The sequence below is a fragment of the Phascolarctos cinereus genome, unplaced genomic scaffold, assembly GCF_003287225.1.
Source record: "Phascolarctos cinereus isolate Bilbo 61053 unplaced genomic scaffold, phaCin_HiC Scaffold_726;HRSCAF=1367, whole genome shotgun sequence".
Classification (NCBI taxonomy): Eukaryota; Metazoa; Chordata; class Mammalia; order Diprotodontia; family Phascolarctidae; genus Phascolarctos; species Phascolarctos cinereus.
The window spans coordinates 427282496-427294573 of NW_027556098.1; the positions used below are offsets into that span (position 1 = coordinate 427282496).

Sequence of the window (12078 nt, forward strand, 5' to 3'; positions counted from 1 at the left end):
TTCCACAGCAGCTTCTAAGTTTTATTATCAACCCCTCTCACCCCCCCTTTATGGAGGAAGCTGAGGCCTGGTGAGGTCATGAGTTAAGGTTGCAGATACTTCTGCTCTGGAGGTAATGGGGAGCTCCCGAAGACTGAAGCACAGGAGCAACAGTGCGAGACCTGTCTTAGGAAAATGACTTTGTCAGCTGTGAGCCTGTGAATGGGGTGGGGGTGGGGAACCAGAGCAGAGAGACCAAAGGAGGTCCATACTTTCATTTCCCCCCTCACCCCCCAACCACAATCTACAAACACCACCAAAGGTAGCCGAGAATCACTTTCCCATCAAAGCAGCGGCCTGTGGAGAACTCCTACGTAGCGGAGCATCCCTGACCAAGCTCTCTGACTGCCTGCTCCCCTCTCTCCCCTACCCCCACCCACTACTTTTCTCCCCAGTGATGTGAGGTTAGAGAAAAAGAGACAGAGAATAAAGAGCAAAATGGGAAGGAGAAAAGGAAATGAAACAGAGAAATGAGAATGCTGTTACCTGGGGGAATTCTCATTCCTGGATCCCTGGCACCCAAGTCCATAAAGACTGGGTGAAAGACCCCTGTGGCTACTTCACCTGCTCATGGAACAAGTCAGTAGCATTACCTGTCCCATTTCTCCCATCTGGTCTAAAACTCTGCTCTGCTCTCCCACTAACTCTGGAGAAGAAACTTGGTATCAATACAGTCTAAGGAATTCTCTGGTTGGCCTGGGGAATGAAGAGGTTCACTGCCAGTGGAGTATGGCAGCATGGCCCCTTCCCAGACGGGAAACCCAAGGGGAAAACCAGGTTTGTAGACAACTGCTAACATTTCCCATCAAACCACCCTGGTAGACTGAGGGCCCCCTCTTTGCATCAGCCCCAGTGCAAATTCACAGGCAACCACGGCTTCAAGTACCTAAGCAATCTTCACAGGTATGTGTTGGCTACGGGATCACAGAAAATCTCTCCAGTGTGAATTCTCTGGTGTTGAATAAGGTGGGTACTCTGGTTGAAGGTCTTACCACAGTCACTGCATATGTAGGGTTTCTCTCCAGTGTGAATTCTTTGATGTCGAGTAAGGTTTGGGCTCTTGTTGAAGGCTTTCCCACACTGGCTGCATTCGTAGGGCTTCTCTCCAGTGTGAATCCTTTGATGCTGAGTAAGGAGTTTACTACAGTTGAAGGCCTTCCCACATTCATTACATTCATAGGGCTTCTCTCCAGTGTGAATTCTCCGATGTTCAGTAAGGGATGAGCTCACTCGGAAGGCCTTCCCACATTCATCACATTCATAGGGTTTCTTTCCAGTGTGAATTCTCTGGTGCTGAGTAAGGAGCGTGCTCCGGTTAAAGGCCTTCCCACATTCATTACATGCAAAGGGCTTCTCTCCAGTGTGAATCCTCTGGTGCTGTGTAAGGTGGGTACTCCGATTAAAAGCTTTCCCACATTCATTGCACTGATAGGGTTTTTCACCAGTATGAGTCCTCCAATGCTCAGTAAGGGATGAGCTCACCCTGAAGGCTTTCCCACATTCATTGCATTCAAAGGGTTTTTCTTCATTATGAATTCTCCGATGCTGCCTCAGGTGTGAAGTCTGGTTGAAGGCTTTGCCACAATCACTACATTCATAGGGCTTGTCTCCAGTGTGAACTCTCAGGTGTTTCGTAAGAAGTGCACTTTGGCTGAAGGCTTTCCCACATTCTTTACATTTGTAGGGCTTCCCTCTGGGATGGCTTCTGGGAGGGTCCACTCCAAGTGAGCCATTCAGAAAGTCTTCCCTACATTCACTGTACTTGTCAGGTTTCTTCTCCGCACAGATGATCTGATGTTCGATCAAGTGAGAAAGCTGCTTGAAGCTTTTCCCACTCACATCGTGTTTATGGGCCCTCTCTCCAGCCAAGGAGAGATTCTGGTGTAGAATCAGCAGTGGCCTCAGACTGATGCTCTTCTCACATTCATCCCATTCAGAGCCTATGTCCCCAGACTGGATTTGCTTACTGGTGACAATCCTCTGCCTCCACCGTCTCTCCTGCTGCTCTTCTAACTGTCCACCACACATCCAGGCTTTCCCCAGAGTGGGGTTCCAAGGACCATCCTGAGCAAATCTTGTCATCATCATCCCATGGGATGTTCCTCCTTCAGAAATATCCCAACGTGGGGCTGACTCTCTGGTTTCAGGTCTAGTGTTCCAGTCTGAAATCAATTTATAACAAAATTAATATTACCAGATCTGATCACGTCACGCTCCTCCCTGCTAGCACCAGGGTCAAATATAACCTCTACTATCCAGCATGTAAGGGTCTTCTGACTTCTCTGGTCTCTGTCTACCTCGCTCTTCCCAATCAATGACCCGGCCATATCAGACTACAGGTCATCTTTTCTCCAGCTCTGCATCTTCCTGATGCCTGGAATGCTCAGCAACTTAGAATCCCTGGCTTCATTCGGGACTCAGCCCAAGGAGCCCCTGCAGACCGCAGAAGGACTCTTGGTCCTCCCACCCAAGGTTATCATGCTTCGTATAGAGAAACATCCCTGTTTTCTGATAGAATGTAAGCATCCTGAAAGCAGAGTTAGATTCATTTTTGCCTTAGTATCCCAAGTGCCTAGCACATAGCAGGCCCTTAATAAAAATAAATGATTGCCCACTGGACTACAGCAATGAGGATCAGAGGTAGGAGCTGGTCGCCACATCTACAAGGAATGACCATCTGTGTCCAGATGCGATCACCCTAGAACCCAGGACCCCTGTGGGCAAGGACTGTCTGTCTGTTTAATCAATGCTGGCTGAATACGACTCTGAAAACTAGCCAATAGGAACTTGGGAAGTATGAAAAAAGTGGGATACAAAAGGGGTGATGCATCTTTCCAGCCTCAGAGAGTGAACACAAGTGAGGAAGAATCAGGATGAGGTAAAAGGACCTAAGGCTGGAAGGAGCCTCTGAATCACCTTGGATACAAGCCCCTCAACTCATAGCTGACACAGATGAGGCTCAGAGAGGAGATTGCCCAAGGTAACACACAAGGTACAGAAGGGATTCAAATGGAGGCCCTCCGGCCCCAGATCCACTGGAGGGGGGAGGAGGAGAAGAGGGATCCAGATTCTTGTAGGGACCCCCCCCCGCCCAGATTACTGCAGCAGGCACCTAACGAGGCTCCCACCCTGCAGCCTCTGAGAAGTCCCCCTCGGTCAGCACAAAGCCCAGACGGGACTTGATGATCCCACTTCTCATCGAAGCGTGAATCCAGGACATCGGCTTCTCTGACTGGGCCTTGTCCTGCTCAGATTCCCTCCCAGATGTCTCCCAGCTTCAGCATTTTGGGAGACTGTTACAGGGAAAGGGGAATGATGGGAGTCCCAGAGGGAAGTGACGAGATTCCTGCGCATCACATGACATGCCAAGAGGGAGAAAACAGAAGAAGCCCCCCAGGATGCAAAGGCTACAGGCCGTCAAAGAAAGGAGAGAAAGGGGAGCTGCCCAGGGGGAGAGGGGGACAGCCTGAGGAACTCCCCGAGTAGCTTAGATTGAAAAGAACAGCTGGACAGGCACCAGGAGAGCCGCAGAACACCTGCCATTACCTGGGTCTGTGCTGCCCTCTGAAGCTGCCCCCCTGCACAGAGAAAGCAGATGGTTACAGCCAGGCCAATCCCAAAGCAGGAGGGGAAAACCAGACAGAAAGCCGAGCGCCTCCTCATGGCCTCTCACACCTGCTGTGTGAGTGTGTGCCTCATCTGCAAAGGGGAGGAAGGGGCAGAACACACGGCTTCTGAGCGGCCTAGAAAATAAAGATGACTGCTGGGGAGCTGACACCCAAGCAAAGGGGGAGCCCCAAGGGGCCCAACACCAGCCAGAAAACAGAAGCCACACAGGTTTCAAGGAAAGGCAGGATCCCTGCAGAGAAAGCTTGGCATCCCAGCCCTGCCTGGGCAAAGGTGGGGTGGGGGGGGGCGGCCAATCCCCTTCCCCTTTCCCTGGCTCCAGGCTTCTCATCTGTCCGATGAGAATTGGACCTGTGGGTCTCTGAGGCCAAATGAACATCGTGTACTGAAGGGGCTCTGGTTCTCAGAGATCTGGCCTTGAACTCGGGTCTTCTCACCCAGGAGGCAGCCTAGGAGAGGTGGCTGGGCCAGAGGCTGTGGGTGACTCAGATCAGGGGTGGGCCACAGAGGGGCCAGAGGAGTGAGAGCCAGGGCCACCCCGAGACCTCCCTCCCTACCCACGCACCTGGATGGGGGCCACTTGGGGTCTCTCCCTCCGCCGTCCTTGGCTCTTCTGGCTCTAGGTGGGAGATGGCAGTCGGTTTGGGAATAGAAAGCCCTATTCACAGGGAGAGAGAGAAGCTGCAATGCGTTCCAGAGACCGAGAGCTGCCCCACGCTCAGGCCCAGCCCCTGGACAGCCGTGGGGACAGACCCCTCTTACAGGTCATGGGTTCTGAGCCTCATTCAAGCTCCCCATTCTATGGATGAAGAAACTAAGACCCAGAGAAGGGAATGAACCCAATGAAGGCTGTCGGGAGCCCAGGGGGCTTGACTGACCTCCCCTATGGCTCTGACCTGTCAGCTCCCAGAGACCCCAACCCTGTCTCCTTCTCTCTGCACCCCCCCCCCGGCAGACACTGAATTGGCAGGGGGTGGGGGGAGGGGGAATGCAGGGGAAGCGACCTTACCCAGGGAGACCAGGTTCCAGTAGGTCTCCAGCATCACGTCCCAGTACAGCTGCCTCTGAGATGGGCCCAGCTGCCCCCACTCCTCAGGAGTGAAGTCCACAGCCACATCCCTGAAGGTCACGGGCTCCTGAAACACAAAGCACACGCCTGCTGGCCCCAGAACAGAAGAACGGAGGCCCCCAGGGGACCTGGGGTCCAGATGCAGGACACACAACAGTCTCTGCCTTGAGGGGCTGATGGTCATCTTGTGCAAGGGGAGACTCAGCTGTGGCAAAGACCAGACCAGGCCGGATACCCAGACCGTGGAGGCCACGTGGCTCCGCGGGCCTAGCACTGGGCTTCAGCCATGAGACCCTGTTATTCACGTGGGCTCTGCTCGTTACCACCTGTGTGGCCTGGGGGCAATCCTGGCCCTCTGTGTGCCTCAGTTTCCTTCAAGGCCCCCATGCTCCTGGCCTCTGTTCTGAGTTGGACTGGCAGGACCCAGGACGCCGCCCCTCCTGGCTGTGTGAGCCCAGGCCGGTCGCTGGCCCTTGCTGGGCTCCCCTCCCCTCCCATTGGGCCTTGGGGGGATGAACCTGCCACACGCTCCCTTCCTCCCTGTCCTGTACGTGAGCACTGGCAGGAGCAGTCATTTAAGTGACCTGACTGCAGAGAGGAAGAAAAGGGAAAAGAGAGGATGAAGTCCTCAGCTGTAGACAGACAGCCTTCCCAAGGAGTTTAGCACAAAGGGCAGAAGAGACACAGGAAGACAGTTAGTGGGGACAGGAGGAACAAGAGAAGGTTTCTGCAGGATGGAGGAGACACGGGCACATCTGTGGGCCAGGAGAAAGGGAGAGATTAGAGATAAATGGGGGGGGGCGACAGAAGGGGCGATCTGTTGAAGGAGATGGGATGGAAGGGGGTCACTTGAGCAGGTGGAGGGGTCAGCCCTACCTCATCATGGGAGGAGAGGGGAAGAAGGCACCTGTGTGATGGGAGGGGAGGAAGAGGGGAGGAAAAGGAGCTCACAGTGAATGTCCTCGATTCTTTCTGTACAATAGGAGGCAGGGTCTGAGCTGTGAGAGTAGGGGGAGGAAAAGCTATGGGAGGTTTGAGGAGGCTTGAGAAGGTTTGGGAGAGGGCGATGATGAGGGAGGGAGCAGTGAGGGCTCAGTGGGGGGGGAGGGGTCAGAGCTGGTTTTTTTCCACCTTCATTCACCATCATGAGTGTATGTGTGAAGGAGGTGAATGATGGGAGTAAGTCAAGGCTGAGGCTTGGGGGGCATGGGGGGATACAACAAGAGATTGAAAGATTCACGAGAGGAGGACAGTGTAAAACTGATCTGGTTTCCCAAGGGGTCCAGATGGGGAGTGGAGGTGAGCAGGGTGGGGAGTTGAGAGGTTTGGGAGTCTGAGGGAGAGTCAGTGTCTATGTGGAAGTCCCCGGGGAGGAGGGCAGGAGCTGGGGGTGAAGTCTGTGAGCTGGTACCAAGCTCCTGGAGGGAGGAAGGGGTGCATCCCCATGTGACCCTGGCCTCTGACTGAGTGTAGGTGTGACCAGCACGGACCTTGGAGGAGGCGAGGTCACTGAGTGGTGAGGAAGGGAAGAAGCCCAAAGTGAGTCCGGGGAGCAGGGAGGGAAGGGGCAGCCAGGGAGATCGGGTAGCCACTTCGGGAAGTCAGGTCTCAGGGAGGGAGGAGCAGTGGGAAGGTGAGGTTTAAGGAGGCCACAACACCAAGGCCAGTGCATGAGCAGGGCAGGCTCCCCCCTTGTGCCTGATCCTACAGAAGATGTGTAAATGACCGCCTTGGAGCCTTTGCTATGCAGTTCTCCCTGCCAGGAGTGCTCCCCCCAGGCCCCTGAAAAGCTCCAAACCCTGCCCATCCATCATACACCTCCTCCGGGGAGCCTTCCCTGGCTGCTGAACACCTGGACAGCCACAGGGCCTCACACACAGGCCCCTCCCTCCAACTATGAGCAGTAAGAGAGAGGGCAGGGGGGTGGGGGTGGGGGTGGGGGCTGTGGGAACGAGGAGGGGCCCTGGTTCCTGGCGATGTTTCAGGAAGGAAACCCCAGCTCACCTTGGAAGTGTCCACTGGGGGCCCAGTGGGGGCCATGCCTTCATCTACCTCGTCCCCTGGGGTCTGGGTGCAGACTGCACCCTCGGAGGGCAGAGCTGGGGAGGACAAAGGGGCCATGAGGGAGAGCAATCCCAGACCCCTCTGGGAGGGGGGAGCAGGGAGGGCAACAGATGTGGACAAGACGTCCCAGGATGGGCAGAGAGAGGGCTGAGCAGGAGGCTACGGCCAGCACGCCAACAAAATGGCCATTTTACAGGTGGGGAAACTGAGGTTCACAGGGAGCAAATGACAGGCCAGGTCACAGAATCAGGGGGGGTCGTAGGCCCGTGACTGAGACCGAGGCCTGGCCCTTCCTATGACTCCATGGGGCCCCAGATGGGGTGGGGGTCAGGAAGGGGAGGGTCAGGGCACCAGAGCCAGGGGAGCCCCTGCTCCTCCTCTGCCCCTCAGCTGGCTTCTCTCCAGCCCCCTCCCTTCCCACCCTGATAGATTCTGTGGGATCAAAGGCCCTCCCTCCTCTTACAGCAGGGGAAACTGAGGCTCGATGTCTAAGGTGGCAGAGCTGGGACTTGAATCCAGGGCCCCTGCCTCCAAATCCCCTTCTCACCTCCCTCCTTGAGCATCTGGGCCACCAGGGCTAAGCTGTCCTCAGTGGGGGTTCACTGGGGCCAGCCAATCCCCCCTGCAGTCCCAGGGTCCGAGTCCTCCGCCAGGGCCCTCTGGCCTCAGGGACCATCCCTTCCAGGGTGGCTGCTGTGGGCAGGAGGGGGATGTCAGCAGGAGGGAGCAGCCCAGCGGCCCCAAAGAGCCCCTCCCCCACGACTATTTCATGGGAATCCCCCACCCCACAGTGGCCAAGGGAGCCCACCCAGGCCCCCAGAAAATGGGGCTAGAAAAAAATCTACCCATGATCCCCACTGGGCCCAGGGAAGGGGGGAGGGGCTGCTGGCCCCACCTGGTGTCCTTAGGGAGCCCTGCTGGGGTCTGAGAGTCACAGGGTTGGGATCACTTCCTGGAGTGGTCTCTGGGCTTCCCTGCGCCTCAGTTTCCCCACCTTTCCATGGGAGGCCCTATCCAACTCTGATGGGGGAAGGAGCAGTAAGTGGGATCACTTTCTGGTGTGTGACCCTGGCCAGATCCTGGACTTCCCTGGGCCTCAGTTTCCCCACCTGTCCATGGGAGGCCCCGTCCAACCCCAGCCCCCGAGGCCTCCCACCATCAGGACGCCTCAGCAGAAGAGGAGCCGGGGGTCTGAGAGGCCCGCACGAGGCCGCTCCCGGTCAGGTGCAATGAGAACCTGGCATGGGGGGTGGGGGCCAAGTCTCCAGTGGAAGTCTGACAACTTGGCCGTCATCTGACCCCGCCCCTTCTTCGGGACGCCCCTCGGCAACAGCGTACGTATATCAGGCCCCGCCCCTTCCCTGGCCAAAGGAACCAGCAACAGATGATGTCACAGGCCCCGCCTCTTCTTCCTCCCATCTACATTTCCCTCCCCCACCCTCCCCTCCCCCTGGGACCCCGCCCCTTCTCATGTCGGAGCGCATAACGACTCGCCGGGAGGAGTCGGGATACTCGGACGCTGGGGGTCCGCACGTACAGACCTCGATGACGCTCCCCAGGGGCGCGGGGAAGAAGCCGCGGAAACACCACCGCCGAGCAGGCGAACTCAGCCTGCAATGGTGGATGCGGCAGCGTGCGCATGTCCAACCTCGGAGCGTTCAGTGCGCCTGCGCACCTTCCATTGCCGGACTACACATCCCACAATGCCTCGGAAAGCGCATCTTCAGACATCCACCCCTCCGCTTCCAACAGAGAACGCTGAGAGGGCTACCTTCAGGCTCCATTGCGCATGTCCACAGGGGGCGTCTCCAGCCAGTCCTCAGCCAATCAGTGGCCATCGTTCCCGCCCCTCGCCTTCATTCTTGGGAGGACCTTAGGTCTGTACGGTGACCGTTTGAGGGATTCCGACCCCGCCTTCCCAAGACCGTGATCCAGGATTGGCGGAACTGGGCACGTGCTTACAAGTCCTGCGTCCAATCCTATGGGGTTACACAGGTGGAGGGAGTGCCCTGAGAGGAGAGCTTGGAGATTTCAGAACCGGGAGGAAATGCTTGGAGGTACTCTGGTGACACAACTTAGTCAATGGATTGCCAGGCATTTATTTAGCGCCTACTGTGAACGAGATATCGCACCCAGAAAATGGGAACACAGCCCTCCAGGGGCCTGCAGGCGCTTTCAGGGATGGGAGAAGGGCCCTTGGAGAAGGGGAGGGTCAACCGCCTTGCCCTCTGGCCTGCTTGTTTCCCACCTCCGCGCCTTTGCCCAGGCTCCTGCCTGTCTACATAGGTTCGACTGCATGCCTTAGCTTCCTCATACTTTTTAAATTGCCCAGCTTTCAACCCTTTTCCATCCCCTTTAATACTTGAACCAGTCTGCACGTCTGAGGCTCAGCAGAGAGGTTATTGTCCACCAGACCAAAGCGGCCTCTGACCCGTGGATGGCCGGCCAAGCCGAGCAGGCTGGAGGCAGGCAGCTTCCAAGCAGAGTCCCGCTTCCTAGCGAGGGGCTCACTGGCTTGTGGCAGGGCTGGGTTTTTAGGCTGAAAACCCCAGATGGCTGGACCTCTGTTGGGAAGGTCCTCTTGGGTCTGGTGTGACAGTCTCCAAGTCCTGAGGTTGCTGAGCCTCATGGCTGCTCATCGGGGGACAAAACCAGAGTCGGCATGGCCGGGGCAGCGCTTAGACATCCAATTCGGTTCACTCCGTGGTGACCAGCAAGGGGCACTGTTAGCATGTCAGGGAGTCTGGCTGATCACGTCAGCTTCCGAGTCGGGGTCCCCTGGAAAGTAGGGAAACTCCAACCAATTCAAACAGGACACGCGTTACACATAGCATGCGGATGTACATAGATATTATAGCTCTCAACGCCCTCCCTCACTTAAATGCAATTCACTCACGTGTCGGGGCTTCACCTTTCTGATGCCACGGTCCTCTTGAGAATGAAGGACAAAGAGCAGCAGCAGGGGCAGATCTCAATAATTCCACAGTACACCAGAAAATCATTTACATAGAGAAGATAATTGAATCCCACGGGAGCTGATGAGATCACAAATGAAATAATGTAGAAGAGAAAGGGGCCTAGGATAGAACCCAGTGGGACACCCACAGTTGGTGGGCAGGCCCCGAATGAAGGCAGGTGAAAAATCAGGAGAGAAGGGTGGCCCAAAAAGCTAAGGAATTTAGATCTCTCTTTCCCCTTGAGGGCACAAAGGTCAGTTTTGCAAGATCCAAATCCCCCTTTTCGCTAAAGGGAAGAAAACCAGAGGAAGATGATGCCTGTGAAATTAAAGATCTTTATTAAGCCCGGAAATAAGACATGCACACAGAAGCAGTTGGCCTAATGTTCTACAGCTCAACAAAGCAGGGAATTGGGGGAAAATGCCGGAATTAGGCTGGTCCCAAGAAGTAAAGGGGCAGAGAGGGGAGGGAGAGATCCAGGAAATGAGGGAGTGAGGAATTCCAGGTGTCAGAGCCATGGCCTTTTGACACTTAGAAGACATTTTTGGTGATCAGCAATCCTGACAGTTCAAGGCTTCAGCGTAAACAATAAAATAAGGGAATCGCTCCAAAAAAACATAAAAATGGGATGTTTCTACAAATAGCAATTAGGGGAGTCTCTGAAGACAAGGACAACTTTTAAAAGTCTACAAATCAGCAAACAGCTCAGGGTTTGCTCCAAGGCTGCCGTGAGCTTAGTTGGCTTCAGAGTTGCTGATTTTCTGCATGTCCAGCTGGGTTGATTCATTCTTGGTCACTGCAAAGGATCGTTGGTATGCCGAGTCAATTTCTGTCTTAGTTAATATGGCCAGTTCTCATACTGCTCTTCTTGGTGACCTGGATAATCGGGGAGCTCAAGCAAACTGAGGTAGTATATTCACTGACAAATTTACTTGTGCAAGAGTGATCGACTGTTCAAAGCCTGCAGAGGCAACAAGAAGGGTGAGGCTTGAGATAATGTTGGAAGGCTTTCCAATTAAGAGATCACTAGTCACTTTGGAAAGAGGAGGGTCAGGCGATTGACAAGTGAGAGGAAAAGAGCGCTAGCAGCAGCAAGTGGTGATGAGAGTTTGGCTGAGAAGGGGAGAAGACATCTCAGACGATAGTTTCAAGGATGGCAGGAACTAGAAAAGGGCAAGAGGAAGTATACATGTGAGCAAGGCGGGCTGTGGTCACCATTGTGCTTAACAAATAGCAGCTTGGCAGCTTTGTGGTGCATGGACTGCAGAGCCCAGTAGAGGCAGGGAGACCAGTTACAAGGTTATTTTTCAGGAGAGTGACAATGAAGGTTTGCTCGATGGGGTGGGGAGTCTGTAGCCTCAAGATTCAGTTAAAGGGCCACTCTTGAGGACCTAGAGGGCCACATGTGGCCTCAAGGCCAAAGGTTCCCCACCTCTGCTCTAGAGTTATGTCTATCTAAGTGGAAAGGGTGAATATGAGATGTGAATGTGGGACATAAAAGATCTGGAAACTCAACATTGAGGGTGAAGATTCAAGGACTCCAAGGCAAAAAATAGTCCCTGTCCTCAAGAAGCTCACAATCTAATAGGGGAAACAACACATACACACACAGGCTAACTAACTAGGCTAATAACCAACAAACGGAGGGTCAGTGGTTTCAGTAACCAAAGATGCCAAGGGAGACTGAAATACCTTACATTGGGTGTGTACCTTCTGTTAGGGAACTAATTCCCCTCAAAAGTGAAACTCAATCCTGATTGGCAGACATTTAATGAGGAGGTGGGCTAAACATCTTCAGCTTTTCCTGCTGAGAATATGCTTTGACCTGAGACTCCGCAGGCTCCAGGCATGTGGTCAGGGAAGCCGCGTCCATCCAGACCTCTCTGGCTAGTTTTCTCCTTCATCATTTGGATTACCCTAAACTATAATGGAGGGGATCAAGGACAGAGGGTTCCTCCTCCAGGCAAAGGTTTGCCCAGACTGGATTCTGTTTTCACTCTAAACAGATTAGGTCTCCCAGTTTGGTGGGGTCCAGCCCCATCTAGTTAATGAGCACGTGCCATAGGGGCCAGGTGTAATGTCATCCCTCAGTCTTGCCCTTCAGAGACTGACTGACCTTTTCAGGAGCTGGGTCTTAACAGAAATAGTAGGGAGAGGGTGGATCGCAAATTAATAATTAGTTATTAATAGAACAGTATATTGCTTTCTCTTATCACTTAATTCTATTTGCCTTAGTTTCCTCATCTGTAAAATGAGCTGGAGAAACCAGTATCTTTGCCAAGAAAACCCCAAATGGGGTCATGAAGAGTAGGACATTTGTAG

The 12078-nt window shown here is 54.3% G+C and overlaps 1 protein-coding gene across 3 annotated transcripts; it reads right to left on the reverse strand.

The window, feature by feature from the left end:
* Positions 1 to 8483, reverse strand: LOC110197854 (uncharacterized). 3 transcript variants are annotated; one of them, XM_020971899.2, is made up of 6 exons: positions 8341 to 8429; positions 7347 to 7492; positions 6740 to 6834; positions 4676 to 4802; positions 4232 to 4324; positions 1 to 2201 (listed from the first exon to the last, which is right to left on the reverse strand). In XM_020971899.2, the coding sequence occupies exons 2-6, from the start codon at positions 7360 to 7362 to the stop codon at positions 937 to 939; spliced, it is 1596 nt and encodes a 531-aa protein (XP_020827558.1). In that variant the 5' UTR covers positions 7363 to 7492; positions 8341 to 8429; the 3' UTR covers positions 1 to 936. The 3 variants fall into 3 exon arrangements, with proteins under 3 accessions (XP_020827558.1, XP_020827557.1, XP_020827559.1); XM_020971898.2 differs by lacking the exon at positions 7347 to 7492 and having other exon boundaries at positions 8341 to 8483; XM_020971900.2 differs by lacking the exon at positions 6740 to 6834.
* Positions 8484 to 12078: the final 3595 nt, after the last annotated feature.